Consider the following 19,781-nt stretch of genomic DNA (forward strand, 5'->3'; position numbering starts at 1 on the left):
TTATAAAGCATGTTTAATACACGATGGAAAACTGTAATGGGCTTTAGAGCTCCAACATTAGTCAATTAATCAATTAGTCAATCGACAGAAAGATCTTTGGTAACTATCTTTTGTATAGTATTGTATTTGTAATTGTATTGTATAAGTATAAATGGCAACGTTTTGCTGATTCCAGCTTCACCAATAGATGATTGGATGCTATTTAGTAAGCTGAATATATTTGTTTTAGACCATTGCTCAAATAAATCAAGCTATCTAAATGTTGGCTGTGGGAAATTATAACAGATTTTGACAGAAGTGAGAGTCTGAGGTCATCTGGAGTCCTCAGGAAAGCTTTTTTTCCTGCAACTAGGGGCGTAAAAATAAATAGGCAGCTTAACCAGACTTTAAACCGTACACCATGAAGACCAGAGCCAGATGAGCTGAGAGGTCTGGGTGGAACACATATTGAACAAAGCCATTCAGTGCTTTCTAAACAACTCTGCAGGGAAGCCTGTATGCAAATGCATTGGACTGGGTGAGGCACAGTGTTCATACATTTCCTCTGTTTGGCTTTTGACAGATGCACATTCAAAGTAAAACCACAAGCCAATTATTGAGGCTGCTGACAAAGTGAATGCTGGGATGTTAACACACGACAACAGGCTGAGAGGATGAGATAAGACGGGGCAAGGTGTGAGCTTTCACTCTCTCACTTCTGTTTCTAGATGCCTTTAAATAAAACATAACTCTCACAGCTGTCTTTATGTTCCGCAGCCCCTCCCTGACGGCCTTTCTGTTTCTATTCCTCTATATTTCCACCCCATTCTCCTCCACTGTTGATTTTCAAATCAGAACTTCTCGCTCTCATACGTGGGCAGCAAGTACTGTACATTTACATTAAGCACAGTTTGGAGTTATCCGCATTTCACAGGGGAAATATTGTAGTTTCTATTTCACTACACTTATCTGACTGTTGTCGCTATGAGCTACCTTCCAGATTCAGATTTTAGCTGCAAAATGTTAGATAAGGTGATGATTGGTCATACGACGATTATACGCCATTAAATTATATACAGGGCTCCAGACTGCGACCAAATAGTCTCCAAAATTTGAGAGTGTGCGACTGAATTTTACATCCAGTCGCACATGAGCGACCAGTAAGTTTGCCCCCTTTTTTTACACGTTAAACGTTGAAATTTCGGTACCTGAGAGGTTATCTGTCCTCTCTGAAAATTGACAGAGAGCAGAGCTCTGACACAAACACACACACTCGCACACACGCAGAGCTGCAGACAGTGCAAACTACGTCGGCTCTGCAGTTTTGTTGAAGTCACAGTGAGTCACGGAAATGCCAATAAAGTGGTTTCAAGTGTGGTTACAGTTTTTCATAACTTCACGCAGACAGCGTTTGCTGCGATATAATATTAATGGCGAACCGAAAGCGGTCGCGGTGCTGTTGACGTTACACTTCCTTGGAGACGAGCAGGGACAACATTGGTTTCTATGCCCTGGTGACTGACTGACAGGCTGAGGTTGTAAGGCAAGGCAACTTTATTTCTACAGCACCTTTCAGCAACAAGGCAATTCAAAGTGCTTTACATGAAACATTAAAGAATGTTCAATTCCGGCAGTGGAAATTAGTAGAAATGTGAATATTTGGTTAGCATGTTGATTTACGGTGTGTGCCCCTAACTTTTCTGGTTGCGCCCCTAAAATTTTCAGTTGGGGGCCACTGTGCTCCTAGTGAAAAAAGTTAGTCTGGAGCCCTGATATACATTTGTCAACCGTCCAAGTTTTTGGGTGTATTAGACCGTTGCAGGCCGTGTTGAAAAATCAACAAGCAGGACTGTTATGAAATACCTTGATTTGTAAGGTATCTAATACGCTTTATTAACCCAAAACAGACATAAATGTTTATCAACTGATAGGGACGTGAGGCAAAGATAATGCATGAGGTGAAAGGGACAGATCTATGCCAGGTGTATGAGAACAGGAAGTCAAGTCATTGTCCTGTAGTCTGGCTCGCTGATTTACCAACATGGTCAACATGAACAGCAGCAGCGGCTGTGACACCCAGCCCAAAGAGGCAATTGAAACGCTAAGCTAACTCGCTCACTAACTTTGTCTGTCTGCTGTTTGGTGCTGAGCAGGTAGTGTACAGAGGGTTCATTAAACTTTGAAAATTGAATTATGTTTATTTTGTATTGATCATCCATTTCACTACTCACTGCCACTTTCTAATTTTCCTTCTCTTTTTTACCAGCACATTGTCTTTTCTTTCTTGCCCTCTCTCCACTCACTCACTCACTCACACTCTCTCTCTCCCTCCCTCCATATCTTTCCCCCCTTTTCTCTCTTGGTCTCACCAGTGATGCTCTGCGGGAGCGTCGGCTCAGCGGCTGGTCAAAGGACGGGCTGCTCAGCTGCAGCTTCTCCAGGTAACTGTCAGGTATCCGGATGTCGGCCGGCAGAGACAGACGTTTGTTTAGGTCCTGCACACACACAAATGGATAAAAACAACAGAGAACCTAATTGAAAAACAGTGTCAACATGATGTAAAACCATGGAAAAACAGGAGTAAACCCTCAGCAAACAGCGTAAGCTCTGAATAAATACCAATGATTGACAACAAAATGGCAGAAACCCAAAGTAAACAAGTAGAATCTGTAGGAACCAGCCAGATTTAGGCCTCACTGGTCAACAGAGAGGGCTGTGTGTGTATAAATACACGTGTAGCAGCTTTGTGGCGATACAGTTTTGTGTAGCGGAGTCCTTTAAGAGTTTGAGGTTAAGTCTTTCCCAGAGCAACAAAGTACTAAAGCATGATCCTAATTACTTGTTATATAAAATCAAACACGCTCACAATAAAACGTCTGGATTCTTCCCATCATGCATTTCCTCCATTTGTTAGATTACTGTTAATCCGGCCTCTCTCTCGCTCTCTCAAGCTGCTTTAAATCTTTCACTCCCTCTGAGGTAACATTGGACACTTAGTAACACCCTTCCCTCCTCATCAGCATACAAAAATATGCAACTTTGAACTTTCCGCATTTCAACAACAAGCTTACTGATAAATCTGTAACCAAAGGTGGCTGACTTGTGAACTGGTGAACTAATCCTCCAGCCTTTCATTCAAACATGACAGTGACTCCGTTTTTTGCCCATGCAGTTGCCTAAAGCTGACAGATTTGGACATGCGTTTTTATAAGAAGTGATTTAAAAAAAAAAAAAAATATGTAACTTCAGTAATTAGGACACACTGTACACTGTATATATATATATATAAAAAATAAAATAAAATTTTGCCACACAGCTGAACTGCATAAAACGTTATTGCAAGAACCTGCAGCAGGTTAAAGGTTGATATGTGGACACGTTTGTTAGAATTGTTACTCTGATGCAGTTTAACAAGTTTTGTTTTGTATGATTATACAAATATTGTTTTGGCAAGAACCATGTACAAACAAAAACATTCATTTCAAGCAAAAAAAAAAAAAAAAGGTGTGTGTTTCTTACCAGAATTATATATTCCTAATTCACATCTCACTGCTGTGAAGCTGAAACAATTAGTTGATAGTCGAAGGAAAATTCCTCCGCAACAATTTTAATAATCATTATGGGGTTGCAACGATTGTTGTCTTCATGTGACTATTTTGTCACTTATTCAGAAAATTTCAGAAAATAGGCCAACATTTCCATTATAAATTCCCAGAGCCCAAGTTTATGTCTACAAATTGCTTATTTTTTCAGATCAACAGTTCAAAACCTAAAGATAATTCAGTTTATGGTCATGTAAGAACAAAAAAAGCAGTCAATTCTCGTATTGGAGAAGCTGAACGATAAATCAGTTATCAAAATAGCTGCATCTTAATTGTTTCAGCTCTACATGCATGGTGAAAATCTACAAATAAAGTCATATAAATATGCTATAATGTCCCTATGTATCTCTATTTTTTTAATGACTTTATATCCAGTTTTGCTGGTCTGTAGTTTCTGTGTATCAGGATTGGTGCTTTGTCTCCAGAGCAAGTGATGCCATTCATCACCTAACCCTAACCCCCCTAAAGACTACCCCGCCCTCAAATCAACCCGTCCTAATCGGTTACAACAGGGGCCCATCTGGGCCGTATTACAATAATCCTTGTGATGTAATCCCAAAACAGCACTGTTTCCTCTCCAGTGAGACATACAATCCTCTACCTGAACACAGACGGAGGGATTTCCTTACTCCTCGCTCCTCTTCTTTTTGTTCTACTGTCCCTCCTCTGAGTGTCACATCAGCACAAAGGCAAAGAATGAGGCCACACAGTGATCGCTGTTGGATCACTTCATCAACAAGCGCGGTGACGCGGTCAATCACTCTGCTCATACCAACACAAACAACACACAGAGTGTTTGTTGGGCTGCAAATAATAACCTCTTTAGGTTATGAAACAGTCACAGGAAGTGTAGGGTATACTGCTTGCACACACTGTCGATACACAGCGTGAGGTGTTGTGTCATGTCTCTGTGTGTGGGTAGCCTCAAATGAAGTAAGCTGCTTAACTACGCGTTTAAGGTTAGTTTTTTTTTCTTTATGTGCAGTCTTGCATGCTCAGTTTGTCTGTGTAGCTGCTGGTATCCGCTCGTAAATCCCCAGAGGTCCTGCACTCAAACCAACCAATAAACACTGTCAGAGGGAGGGAAGTGTGTGTTCTTCAATCACAAGACGTTTCCTCGCATGATCACCCAGCCTGTACTGTGCAACATGCGGTTCACTGGCAAGATGTCAACATCATCCACAAAGCAAAATACAGTACAATAAAAAAGTATGTCTGCTCTTTTGTTAGATGTTGCATATTTGATTATATTTAATTAGCTTAAGTTATTTTATGAAAATTGTTCGCAACATCTTAAATGGGTCAGATGTCACGTTTTAATTGTTAAAACAATGGTTTAATGTTAGGGTTTTAAACTATATTAAATTTTTACACTTTAATGAAACAGTATTTTGAAAGTAGTCCCCAGACCTGTGAGACCTCCATCTTCCCCCTCATATGTGAAAATGTAGATTGGGGGAATTGAGATTATTCAAGGCTCAAAACAGCAATCATGGAAACTAAACCGTTAAAAATGATAAATGATTAGATTTCTATTCCCCAAACAAATCGGAAGTATGTTTCTTCAGTAAGTTGAAGAATATATTACATGTAATGACAATGTAAATAAAAATGAGGAAGGCGAGAAGTTCATAGTCATTCTCTTTTTCACTTTCACTATGAAACCGGACAGTTAGTTGTACTGACTCAAATCCCATTAGTAGCCATTAAGGTGGATTGAAGGGACTTTTCTTGGCTTTGTTGTAAAGAAAGAGGGAAATAAAAACGTTTAAAGTCCTCAAAAACAATCCAAAAATCATGTCAGAATTTATTGATTATGTTGAACACTAAACAAACGAAAGAAGCATAAAACAATTGTCATTTTGTCCATCTGATTATATTTAATTTAATAATCTGATGTTAGCCAATGTCAAAAAATCTGCAAAATTCAAGAAAACCCCACTGAGCACACTTTATCGTTTACCTTAAAATAAAGCGGCATGATTTCTCTTCTTACTTAATGCTGCCTTTCATGTGTCCCTACGAGCCGACTGGATTAAAGCTTTCACTCTTGATCTGGTTCTACATTTTGTTTGCACGTCTGTCTTTCCATATGCTCTGCTGAATAAAACTGCGTAGTGTTGTGACACTGACATGACAACGTTATCTCTGCTGTGGCTCACTTTTGTTCCCAAATGTTCAAACTTTATGAATTTGGGATAACAAAGCTGAACTGTATTTAATACGTATACAAAGTCACACGCCTTGGATTCAAAAGATGCTTATTGTAAAATGAAATCCCTCTTAGACAACAAACAATCATAACAATAATAATAATAATAATAATAATAATAATCACAGCGAGAAGTCTCCATAATGTGTTGATGTTGTTACATGATGTAATCACCACAGGAGTCAAAATCGGCCCTTTACGGAATCAGTGCATGGGTAAAGAGAGAGTGAGAAAGTAAGGAGGGGGGTGGTGGTGGTGAAAGCAACTGTGTGACTGTGTACAACAGATTTTAAAAGTATGTTCAGCAGTACAGTATGTGGAGTCACTGTGTGCATATGTGTGTGTGTGTCCCATGCTGATATCTTGTGGGCAGCTGAAGATTTCAGCGTGTTCATGACGCACTATGAGAAACTGCCTACGCTGAGTTACAGCATGGTGCTCTAATGCACACACCATTAAATACCAAAGGTCCATTATAAAACGCCCATATTCCTTTACTTTTCAGTGAATTAATTAAAACATAGCTTCAACAACAAAGTGGAGGCTGAACCACTAAGCCAGGTAAATGTCACGATTCCTAACAGTAACATATTCAAATGTCAAAGGTTGTTAATGTAGCAAATGACTCATATCCCCCATTTCAAAAAACCCTATGCAAGGACAAAAAAAAAAAGTCTGAAAACTGAAAAGAAATAATCCCCACCTCTGCAGAGATGCGTCTGTTCCCTCTGTTCCGCAGACAAACACCCGTCGGTGACTGCACCTCATCGGAGGAAGTCCCCGATGCCTGGTCACTTTCCCCATCCGAGCCCATCTTCAGGTTCTCGTGGACAATATCTGAAGTAGAGAAAGAAAGAAAAAGAGGTTGACAGAATGTGATAGAGGGATCAGGTCTGTGGAGGACAGGTAATGACTTCAACAAGACAAACAAACACTCTTTTGGACACTTTCCCAAGTCCGTCTGTATCAAGCTTGGCTGTGTCGAGCAGAATATACAAAAAGTGTATTAGGTTTAATAAGTTTGACTGATAGATTTAATGTATTTCATTGCCACTGGGCCTTACAAGACAAATCCATACATCACACTGTAATTTTCCCATGCCAAACAGACTCATAGATATAAAGTACATATCCATTTCCTGCAGGCTTTATGCTTATATTAGGGAGTGTTGTGAATTTAAATATTGTATCTAGGCTGAGAATCTAAGCTGCTGGTATCCTGGAAGTGTCTCATTTTTTTAACAAATGGCTTATTGTGTGACTGGACGTAACACTGGAATGATTGTACTGATTTATGCCTCTAGCAGTGGTTTGTTTGAGCACATACACTGTAACATACCGCTCTGTAAGTAGGCTCAGCTGACTCAGTAGAAATGTAAAATACAAGGATTTTACATGTAGTTTTCAGGATATTCTACATGACGTTTAATCTAGCAGCTTCACACACCCAAATGTACAGTACATTTGCATTCCAACATTCTACCTATTGACACAAAAGAAATCTCCTGTACTAAACCTCTATTTAAAGTCACAGCGCAGGAAAGACAAATATCAAATATGATCATCACGGCCCGTTTGTGCGTGTGTGGATGTCTCACCGAGGCGACTGCCATTGCGAGGCATGACCATGAGAGAGCCCAGGCCTCCTCCGATGACGCTCTGAGGCCGTCGCAGCGGTGGCTTTTTAAAGGAGCTTGTGTACTGGTGGAGGAAGGAGTGGACGCTGTGGGCCGAAGGAGGACGACCATTCCTCACCATGGGCTCTGTGGAAGTCAACATTTTTCTTTAGAAAAAAACATTTATATGCATATTGATGCACAGTGCACTATGGTTGACTAATCATATGAGCCTGCCTAACACTGAATTAGTGTAACTGGTAACAGAAACACTGAGTTTTATAATGACAAAAAACTAATTAATGTTAATCTGTCACATAATGGCCAATACCGGAGCTGCTTAATAAGAACAGTGTCAGCTTGGATACTGACAGGCTAATAGAAAAAAGAAGATGAATGATTAATACTGCTGCTCCTTACACACACACCTAGAGGCCCAAGAGCCAATCCAACCAGAATTTCCTCTTTTGTTTCCCCCTTTATTCTTAGGTTTACTTCCACTATAAAGGCGCTAAACACTTTTTAATTTCAGTTTAACATGTTGTACGAACTAGTTTTTTCCAGCATTAGCTGACCCCAAATCATCAACAAACTGGTCAATGAATTTCACACTCACTTGATGGTGTTGGAAATGTATTCAAAAAGTGCCTATTTCTGAGTATAATGTTTGTTAAAAACAACGCTAATACAGAATTTGTTTCTGCTTAAATGCTCAAACTCGACAGCCGATTATTTTTCTACAAGCTGTTAGCTTTGTTTCTCCACATACTCTCTATTTCAGAATCATTATATGCATTTGTATTGTTTTCTAAAGTATGACGTCTAATCATTAAAAAACAGATCTAAAGTTTTGTCTTGGAGTGTACTATATGGTGCCATCTTCCAACCAATCAGTAAGCATTAATCAAAATCAAGTTGGCTGAAAGTCCAACTTTTTAACGTTAATATGAAGGTGGCTAACGAAATAAAAGCTTTCTGAGGCACTCACTATACATTACTGGTTACATGGCATAACACCAGACTGCATAAAATAATCACCGTTACATAAGAGGTTTTAACTTGTAATCTACTGATGCATAGATTTGCATGTAATATCAGTTAACTGCTGTCACTGAGTTAGATAGTCAATTGATGCTGAACAAATACTATTCCACTTATAGCGTGTTTCTATAAATGGATGTGAACAAGAACACAGAATTTTATTTTTCACTGGTTTAAAAACAGAGAATCAAAAACTGAAGAAAAAAGTAAAACAAAGAGACACAGAGCTAAAAGTAAAGGACTGATGAAGGAAACTGATGAATTGCTATACAACAGATTATACGGTAGATTGTGTACTGTAAATCAACAATTTATGGTATTGAAATGTGTTAAATATACATGTAAATAATATAAAAATGATTGATGGTCTTATTTTTAGCACACCTGAAAACATCCTAAAAAAACAAACAATGCAGCTTCTATGTAACAGTACTTGTCCTGGCTATAAAAAAAAACAACTATAAAAACCAATGGGATTTGGTGCAGTCTAATCTTTATGTGCTTTGCTTTTTCCAAAATATGACATTCCTGCAGCCTGCCAGTGAAACAAAGGTTACCTAATTGTAAACAGAGCTGGGGCAGTTACAATGTGGTCTGTTCTCTAATCCAGTGTGACCCTTATACTGTAAATAGTCAATATCAAAAGTAGAGAAGTGAGAGACTCAAGCATGTAAACAAAGTGTCTTGTAGTCTCTGCAGTGTATTTTTCCTGGAGAAAAGGGTCGAAAACTGCCTGACAGAGGAGCATTTGTCCAAAAGCAAGAATGGAGCTGACAGAGGTGAAAGATTTATTGTGTATAGAGTAGCACCAACTGAAACACTAACTGTTTAGCAGGCAGGCAGAGACAAAAGGATACTGTAGGACATGTGCAACAAGGGCAGTGAAGATTAGGACGAGACATAAGGCAACGGTTATCGAGTAACAGAAAAGGAAGATGGTTACATTGGTTTGTCTCTGAAAATCAACAGGAAAAGATATTTTTTAGGTGTTTATGACTTTTTATGTGCATGATAAGGTTTTACAGTGCATCCTTACTCATCAGTCTGCTTTGGGATGGCCCTTTATATGACTGCCTCTGTTTGCATGTTTGGGTGGAGGGTTAAAGTAGTTAGTGTTGGGGCGGCCTCTATCTCACCCAGTAAGAGCATTCGCCCCATGTTGGCTGAGTCCTGCAGCGGAGCGGGTTCGAATCCGACCTGCTGCCCTTTGCTGCGTGTCATCCCCCATCTCTCTCCCCCTTTCATGTCTATCCACTGTCACTATGTAATAAAGGGAAAAGCCCCAAAAAATAATCTTAAAAAAAAAAAAAAAAAGTGTGTTGGGAATCAACAAGCAGGACTTATATGCTTATCTTTAGATTTGTTTTTGTTATGAAATACTTTGGGTATTTTTTCTGCTAGATTAGCGAAAAACAGATAATATACTGTATATTGCTATTTTATTCAAAGCTTATCGGCTACCCCTAGAACAAATCAGTGAATCCGACAAAAAAGAATTCAACAGGTGTATGGGGTAAATTTTGTCTGTTAATAAAAATTCAAAGAAATGTGTGATTGTAAACCATCCAACAAAACCTGCAACCCCAAATGACTATGATTGCAAAATATGACAAAGAGTGTTACATTTGCATGTAAATTCACAGCTTCAACGTGACTGTGTTCATGTCTTTTGGTTTGTGAGTCATTGTTTTTCTTTCACATTTCACATTGTAGCTTTTTGTTAGGCCTATATTTTGAAATGATGCACATTTTCTGATGCAGTTTTTGTTGGCAGGCTTGCGATCCTACATTTCTTAGAATTTTTATTAACAGACAAAATAAACCCCATACAGGTACAGTGGCTTGCATAATTTTACACACCCATGCTAAAGCTGAATAAAAAGAGGAATAAAAAAAACATTGTTTTGAAATTGATCTTAATGCCTTAATTAAAAAAATGTGGAAAAATCCAACCTTTTAAGGACACCAATTTTACGACTGTCGTAAATAAATAAATGTGCTTCCTTAAAATACAGGGGGCATAAGTATAGACACCCCTATGTTATATTCCCATAGAGGCAGGCAGATTGGCCTTTAAAAATAAAAGTTATTTCATGGATCCAGGATACTATGCATCCTGATAAAGTTCCCTTGGCCTTTGGAATCAAAATAGCCCCACATCATCATATACCCTTCACCCTACCTAGAGACTGGCATGGTTTTATTTCAGTTAGCCTAATAGCTGGTTTGATTTGCATTAAGAGATGGTGTGTATACTTATGATCCTGTATTTTAAGGAAGAACATTTATTTATTTACGATACATTATTCATTCACAAAGAAAATTGGTGTCGTTGAAAAGGTTGGCTTTTTCCAAATTTTTTTAATTGAGGCATTAAGATCCAAAAGATAGTTTTTTTTATTCCTCTTTTTAGTCAACTTTAGCATGGGTGTGTAAACTTATGCAAGCCACTGTACCTTTTATGTATTGTGAGGTCATAAAAATAAGATTTTTTTTATTGAGAGTTAATTAAAAAGCCAACACTAATATTTTATTTCAGTCACTGTAGTCTTGCTGGCATCAATGGGTAGCTATTTGTTTTGGGCTGTATAACAGATGACTGAATGTGCTCTCCTTCACTGCGACCTAACAGTAACTCCACACACCCGATTAGATAAATGCACCCTGGACTTGGCTGTCATCAACCATTGGCACTGACTTTCAAGCTGGAAAAACAGAGCGACTGTTCAGTCATATCTGTCTTAAAGTTGAATAAATCCGAGGCAGGAAATAAGACATGTAGTTACAGATGTCCCCATCTAAACCACCCCCCATCGCTTTCTGATTTGTCTGGCTTCTAGTTTACGGGATCAAGCAATTCTCAGTACATTTTTGCGACTTAAATGTTATTGACAAAATTAAGCTCACATGGTTCAGACTGCCTGTTGAGGCTGATTTGGAGTACTGTGGGTGTGCGGATCTTGTTTAGCTAAACAATTTCATTACGTAACAGTTTTGTAAGCACAGACGTCAAAACTTTGGAACATTTGTTGTGTCCTATATTACAAGCCATGTCATTAATTTGTTATTTGTGTTGTGTTTTTTTGCACACACTAACATTCTCTTCTACACCAATGAGTCATTTCCTAGATTTTCTATGAAAACAAAAAAATACACAGCCCCCATGTAATATCCATAGGCCATTATGCTACCTCTTCCTCATCCCTGCCTCCCTGGCCTGAGTTATAAGTGTTGCATAATCATAATCAGATCAGGATGAGAACGCTTTCCCCAATCACAGAGTTCAGATCACATCTCATCTGGCTACTCCAGTCTGTCTCCTCTCTACCATACTGTTACATAGGCTGCTAAAATCCACACACACACACACACACGCACGCACGCACGCACGCACGCACGCACGCACGCACGCACGCACGCACAACATGATTCTGTGTCCACACTCACCAAGCCCAGAACACTCTGGCCAAACCTGGTGTTAATCACTATACAAAAAGCTCTTTACAAAGCCCAGTTAGTTCTCAGAGGGAGGTGGTGGTGGGGGGGGGCTTGGACGATCTGATTGATTGAAGAAGGGAAAAAAACTTCTCATTTGGACAAAAGACAAGAGAGGAAAACTGAGGACAGGCCTGAAAGAAGCTTTGGGGTGGGGGGACCTCTGGGTGGCCTAAAGAGAAAAAGCAGAGCTGACAGATTTAAAAAAAAAAAAAAAAGGGATGCGTCAAGATGCCAGACTGGTTTCACCAAGTCATCCAAGTTGCCGTGGCAATGTCATGGTAACTCTAGAATGTTTCCAGATCCTGAGCACCATGGCAACAATGTGGTAGCATATCGAGTCATGCTCCCTCCCTCGCTCCCTGCGGATTTTGTGAATATCAGCAGTGATAAGCTGCTGTGCCACTCTGCTTTGATTGACACCTTAGAGGCGACAACCTTCAGTAGGATCAAGATGAATCAACGACAATCTCTGCGAGTGTGGAACAGAGTGTGTCTACAGAAACATAAATAGTCGTATCAGACAATATAGATTTGTGAAGTTAGTTCTTTAAATGCCACATTAACTTGCTGAATAGTCAATGTTATGTGACTGGCAGTTAAAGGATTTCCAAGGCTTGGATGAACATTAAAGCTTAAGGACAAAAGTAAACCACGACTCCCAATGCTCATCAAGCTTAAAATTCTGTGGAGTATCGCTAATGGCGAGCTTATGCATAGATTAGACTAGATAACATATTCAGCAGTTTAACTCAGTCCACTTTCAGATTCTGGTTAGTGTTAGATGCACTTCATTATGTAAACATGCTGGAAATTGTACATGTCAGTCTGATGTTTGAGTGGACCTGAACCTCTTTTCTGTATAAAAGTCATGACGACAATCTTGGTTTGCTAATAATAAAAGGTTAGACTACAGTGTCCCTTATTCAATTAGTGATTGAGATAAAAAAAATAAAAAAGTCACTCAACTGCAGAAAAACTTTTTTAAATCCATAACTAATGGAGCATCTCAGAACACTTTTCTTCTTTCATATCATTTTCCAACTAAGCCAGCAATATTACAGATGCCATGTCTGAAAAGGGCTTATGGCATTCTGAATGTGTAAACTGATTCCCGTCAGCTGTGGCTCATGGGTAGTGCAGTATTTAGAGCCATTTGCCAATGATGGAAAGAAAAGGCAAAACTAATTCAAAGTAATGGCCATAACATACAGAACCCTACAACTGTTACATTATCCAGGAGATCCCTTGTGTTATTACCGGCATGTTAAAGAACACAGAGAAACTCTTTACAAACTACTTCTAACACTCACCGCTGTCCTTCAGGCCGTTCTCCTCGATGGTCATCTGCTCTGCCAGCTCAGACAGCGACTCGTCAATGGTGTGGCTGCCTCGCAACGTCTGAGAGAGACGCCGCTTGAACCGCTTCATCTTCTCCATGGAGCTCTCAGGAAGGGGAGGCCTGAGGATGACAAATAAAACAACCCGTTAGTTGTGGTTCTAACCCATGTAAGAATAGACACAGCTTGTTTTAGTTACAGAATTTGATTTAAACAGGGACAATGCACAATTAAACATTAACCTTGTATAAAAACAAGGACAGCTGCATTGCACCGCCCGTAGTCCCTGGGCAGGTAGGTAAAACAATAGTGTTGATGCGGGCCTCGACATTTCATAGACAAAATCATTTACTGCCTTTAATTCAAAAGAATACACCTCACCCGCCTGCAGCCATGTTTCACAATCCCACATCAAGAATCAAACTGAAATCAAAGACGTTTCATCACCAGACAACTCTGACGTTAATTATGACTCAGCTCGTGGTGGCACATTACTTCACATTCCTCCTCCTGGGAAAACATGACAAGTTGGTGAAAGATCCTTACGGGTGAGTTTAGAGTACGGTCCCTGGCACACCGGACTGTAAAAGCAAATCCTAAACCAGGGGGATTTGCTCCTGAATGGAGCAGGACGAGCCTGAGCCACGTCGAGTCCACATCACACATTCCAGCCGCATTTACTATGTGCATGAGAGTAACTAAATGTGAGAGCTAGAGACAGTGTGTGTGTGTGTGAGAGAGAGAGTGAGAGAGAAAGAGAAAGAGAGCAGCCTCTCCCTGTGACCTCAATGTAGAGATCATGACTCCACTACTACTGCAGATCTGGACAAGTGTCTGTCTGCGACAATGATGAGTAAAGCCAGACATGAAAACACACGAGTAGTACAGCCCCTCAGGGCTCGCTGCCTTTTCCCTACTGACAGCCTTTTGTCTTCCAAATAATCACTCATAACCTGAATTCTGTTCAGAGATGCAACCGTTTCATACAGCCAAAGCCAAATAATGAGAACATGGTGGCGGAACAGGATATGGCTGAAAATAAGGCGGCCCTCTAAATGTTGATGATTTGAATCATCAGTTAAAGGATAGGTTCTTTCTTAAAACAATACTCGCATGGCTATACGTAGAGTTTTTGGTTGCGGTTATTTCTTTTTTGTCCATACTGGCCGTAAAGAGATGGGAGATTTTAATGTAATGTGATCGGAGGGACAAAACCCACAGTTTTTTTTAGAATGAATTCCCTCTTTGTGCTACTTCAGACAGCATTTTCTTGAACTACAGCTAAAAAGGAACTAAAAAAGCAATACTTTTGGAAAATACCTATTTGATTTATGTAGCTAAGACTGTGGAAGCCTCATATTATTATATTATCAGCTTAACTTAAGAATGTATTTTCGCACAAAACGAGGACTGTTCCCCATCTCTTCCATTGAAATTGCAGCGGGGAGGGATTTCTTCTTGGAGAGTATGGACAAAAAAAAGGCCCCAAAAACAGTTTTGTAGTAAATATGGGCATGTGAATATTGTTTGAAGACACACATATGTGACAGAAATATGTGAACTAGGCCTTTAAGAAGCCATGATTTGAACTGAATTTTGTCAATTTTATTGTACACAGAACAACAGGATAAAAGTATGACAGACAACTTTTACATACAAGGGTTGAAACTAACTTTTCATTATGAATGCTTTTGTCATGTTTGTTATTTCCATTAGAAGTTAGTCTAAAATGCCATAAAATACTAAAAGGCTTCAAATTGCTTGTTTGGTCCGACCAGCAGCTCACAACCAAAAACATAATATTCAATTTACAACAATATGAAACAGAGAAAAGCAGCAAATCATCAAATTTGAGAAGCTGGAAACAAAAAATGTGTGGCATTTGTGCTCGATAAACGACTACAATTACTTACTACAACAACAACAGAGACCAGAAACAAAACAGCGGCAGCCAATCAGTGAAGAAAACTGTTTTTCAAACATGGCGCCTTGATTTTCATTTCGCATTAAACAGCCCACAAACATCTGTTTGTGAAGCTACAGATGATTCAGCAGCTGCATGGCCTATTTCTCACCCCAGATACTGTAAGATTCAAAAAGTCTGTACACAGTTTTAAGAGGCAGCGAGCCTGCCCCCATTCCCTCCACACAGCCAACAGCAGCAGCCGTCTGTCTGAGCTGGGCTAAAGGCCAAAGCAAACTAGGACAGTGCAAGGACGAAATATTAAACTGTAGATCATAAACTACACAAGGAATCTTCATATATTCGCAGCTTCAGATAGCAGTGAGGTAGCTGAAAAGTCTATACTACCAAAAAATCATGTAACATGACAGTAAAATGCATTTCGGGCTGTTGGTTGAGTGGTTTAGAATGAGAGTACCATGTAAGCGTGACGTTCCTGGTTTTATTCTGGACAGCTGTCAAGTACAAGGGACTCCACTAAATATATTTTTTTGTATATTCATACATATTGCCCTTTTGTGGTCTTAGTCAAGCAACAATCAATCTAATTATTCAAGGAACCGAGATGAGGCAGAACATCAACTCGACTGTCACAACAGCTTCACATCAGTCCGCCTCATGACACATCAGCTCCAGCATGGGCAAGCAGTCTGTCATCTCCTGAACAGCTCGCTGCGTTACCCACTCTCCTGCTGCAGCAATACACTCGGCCTGCAATATGTGCGCTACATAGAAAAAAGTTTCAGTTCATTAAACTGATGGAAAACTATGTATTCACCACTGTTGAAGGCTGCCCTGAAGAAGACAACTTCGTCAGATTTAAGAGTTATAAATTATGAGTTTGCAGCAACTGTTTCCAGTCTTTCTATATATATATATATATATATATATATATATATATATATATATATATATATATATATATATATATATATATATATATATATATATATATGGGGTGTCTGTCTACTGTGCAACTGTATCCGCTGGGCCACAGTCCTGTTCCTGCTCTGGGATCGAGTGTGGAGCTTTGGACATGATCCCTGTTCCGAGCCTTATCCCTGCTCCCCTAAGTAGGCCGGTCTAAGGTCTGAGCTCCAGATCTGCTGGGAGGTGGCCAGAGGGGAGGAGGGGGGCTGAAGTGGAGGGGTCCGAGGGCTGCGCTGATTCTGGATTTGTTACCACGGCAACCCCACTGCTTTTTCCATACTGAAAATGCAGAGCACTGCAGGAGACTGCATGCATGCTGATTTTCCATCTCCCTCCATCTCACACCCTATAGTAACCCTAACCCCCCTTCCTCTCCTGCAGCCCCCCCTCCCCGCCACCTACGTCTGCATTTTCATCCGCTAAATCAGCCATCAATACTTACCATAACACAACTCTCGCTTCACAGACAAACCATCTTCTCCAGCTGTATGCTAAATTGCAGTACAGTCTGCAGAAGGTAGTGTGTGTGTGTGTGTGTGTGTGTTTTGGGGGGGTGTATATGGATGCTGCAGTGGTAACAAACATGTTTCATATGGATTCTGTCCTTTTCCTGCTGCAGCTACGAGCAAACAGAGACTGTGCTGATGATGATGACAGAGGGCTACTTAAAAGGCTAAGAGTTCCTGCTGTGAGGAACCACCACCCCCGCCCCCCGCCCCCCCCTGTAATGCCAGACTAGAGCTCCACAAGCCACCATCACTGCAGAGGTCTGTGCAATTGTCCCACTTGTGCTAGATGAACCAATCACACCACAGCCACCATTACTGCCACAGGGTGTCTGCTATCTGGGCCACCCACAGAAACAGGAAAAGCAAGGGCGCAACCTCTTTGTGACCCCTACAGGGTTCAGTAAACCATCTAACGTCACTGCGAAAAACGTCTGCCTCTCCTCCCTCGGTTGCCTCGCACACTGAAGACGACAGAGAACAAGCGTAACTGTTGGCATGATTCAAGGGTGAGCTCAGCCTCGCTTTTCTAAAGAGCAGCATTTTCTCATCCTGGCCAAGACAATGAGGACATGAGTGAAGGAACTGGCTCCATTATGGGGGCCTTAAATAAAGGCTGCATTGTGCCCAGTAAAAAGTAAGCTTTTTCAGGAGACGCAGGAGGTGGTGGTGTGCTGCGTGGTGCTGAGCATGACAACCAGGCAGGCATGCTGCAGAGGCTATAATTCAACAAGATGTGTTTGAACTTAACTAAGGCTAGGTACATGAAAAAGTCTCATCAAATGTTCCTCTTTTCTATGCTCACAGATGTTAACAAAGAGGACATCATTTTTAAGTTGGAAAAAAGGTATAAATTGAAATAGGTTTAAAATCGCAATAGTATTGTATCATGACATAAGTATTGTATCTTGGGGCCTCTGGTGATTCCCAGCCCTAATAGTCACCTGAGCAATAATACAGTTTGTAGACTCCAGGAAGAACAGGTGGTACTGTAGAACAGCCTACAAATTCATAATCTGTGTTGTGAAATACGGCAGCTGGATTCTCGATTGGTCAGATTTCAGTAGTAGGCTAACACGTTTGTGTCTGAACTAGGCTACAGCTTACAGAACCAATCAGTGGTTTACGTGTGTGACGGCCGCGACTGTTCGTTTCAAACAACAATGGAGGACGTGATAGAACGATGGTTCATCCAATCACCTGCCATGTATTTTTTTAAAGTGCCTGCACTTTTCCAAACAGTTTCCAATGACGGCTTCTCAGATGGTTCTGTGTTAACAAACCATATGGCGCATCAGGTTAGTGAAATTCCCTTTTACCATTGCTAAAAATTTTCTAGATTTAGGATGACATATTTACACAGTGTGGGCACCTTCTGAGATTACCCTTAAATATACAAATAAACCCAGAATTATGTTAAAGCAACATGAAGAGACAACCTGAAGGGGGGCCGAAGCGGGAAAAGTTACATAGGTTTGCCTTTAAAAATTTTTGGGGGGAAAATCACAAAAACATAAATTTCAATAATTTCCCTTTATAAATATGTCACAAATAACGACGACTTTTAAATCAAACACACCATTCATATGAAAATAATACATCTAAAGCACCACTTACACTTCACATGATAACACGATAACAAGGCCCCCTGAATTGTGACAGATAAGCCTTGTGGACCCAGGCAGCAGACTTATGTCACGCCAATGTAATCCATTTTTCTTTTTTGTGATTATAATCCTTTGTGCATAAAATGAGGAACCAATACAACAAATTTTCAGACTGGATCCTGGAAGTTTTACAGCTATAAGATTTTAGGTGTTAATTTATCCCCATAAAAAGATATAATTTGATATGTTGATAGTCTTTATTTATTGTCAGTAAAAAACCTTTTGGCTCATTACAGAGATAATCGCCCAGGCAGGGATTCATCTGATCTAAGCCTGAGTCAAGTCACCTGCCGTCCGTTTGTGAGCAGAGCATTAGCATCAGAGAGAGCGACAATTAGCCTTTCCCTGTCCTGCTCATCGTCACACCAGCAGCCCCCGATAGCCTTTCATGGCTGTTAAAGGGAACAACAGCCAAGCTGCTATCAAACTAAGGGCAGACGGCAGGATGGGGTTATCAGTTTCATATCAAACTACAAACACAAACCGCTCTTAGCCTTTGTAGTAATTTCAGACAGCCTGCATGCCAGGCACAGTTGTGTGTTACAGCACTTGAGAAAAACACTGCAGAAAGTTAACATGGTATCTTATTTGTAACTGACTTTTTTCTGTCTGTGTTAGGACTGCATGGAATCTTATTTGTAACTGACTTTTTTCTGTCTGTGTTAGGACTGCATGGAACACAAGATTATTTTGTATTTGTTTGGTTGAAAAATACAGAAATGATTAATCGATTATCAAATCGGTTGGTGATAAATCTATCAACTAATTGACTATTGACTAATTGTTTCAGCTCTAATCAGCTCTAACTAATGAAATGTCCACAAGATATTTAAAACAATTTCCGAGAGCCCTGATGTCTTCAAATGTCTTGTTTTGTCTGACCAACAGTCTAAAACACAATATTAATTTCATAATAATATGAAACAGAAAAAAATCATCACATTTGAGAAGCCAAAACCAGGATTTTAGCTTGATGAATGATTAGGAAATTTTCTGGTAAATTCCTGGAAACTTTCCATGGAAAGTTTAGCTGGGGAATTTTGGAAACATTCCAATTTTGATTTACTATGGTTAGTGGGCTAAACAATTAAAAGTCCCATGACATGGAGCTCTTTGGATGCTTTTATATAGACCATCTTGGTCCCCTAATACTGTATCTGAAGTCTCTTTCCCGAAATTGTGTATGTATTACCCCCCTCCCCAAAAAAAAACCTCCCGTATTTTAAAAACTACATGTTGGCAAGTATGTAGTAGCCTATGCTGATTACTGTGTGCATGTCATTGATGAATATAGGAAGGACATTCAACTGAAGTTGCATTAAATCAGGTTTTTTTAACCAAGATTATGCTGCAAGATGTGTTTATTTCCAAATACATTTAAGTTCCCTGTTATAGACTAACAGTATTATAACAAGCAATATTAAAAATAT

General features: G+C 39.9%; 1 protein-coding gene across 3 annotated transcripts in view; it reads right to left on the reverse strand.

Moving 5' to 3' along the window:
- The window catches only part of LOC120564353 (cyclin-dependent kinase 17-like), a 32,213-nt gene that overhangs the window by 8,876 nt on the left and 3,556 nt on the right, over window positions 1–19,781 (reverse strand). For all 3 annotated transcript variants that reach the window (XM_039809231.1, XM_039809234.1, XM_039809232.1), the window contains exons 2-5: window positions 13,259–13,407; window positions 7,392–7,556; window positions 6,497–6,630; window positions 2,349–2,474 (exon numbers count right to left, since the gene is read on the reverse strand). In XM_039809231.1, coding sequence (XP_039665165.1) covers window positions 2,349–2,474; window positions 6,497–6,630; window positions 7,392–7,556; window positions 13,259–13,385 — 552 coding nt within the window. In that variant the 5' untranslated portion in view covers window positions 13,386–13,407. The remainder of the gene's footprint in view (window positions 1–2,348; window positions 2,475–6,496; window positions 6,631–7,391; window positions 7,557–13,258; window positions 13,408–19,781) is intronic.

Source organism: Perca fluviatilis, chromosome 8 (assembly GCF_010015445.1).
Source record: "Perca fluviatilis chromosome 8, GENO_Pfluv_1.0, whole genome shotgun sequence".
Classification (NCBI taxonomy): Eukaryota; Metazoa; Chordata; class Actinopteri; order Perciformes; family Percidae; genus Perca; species Perca fluviatilis.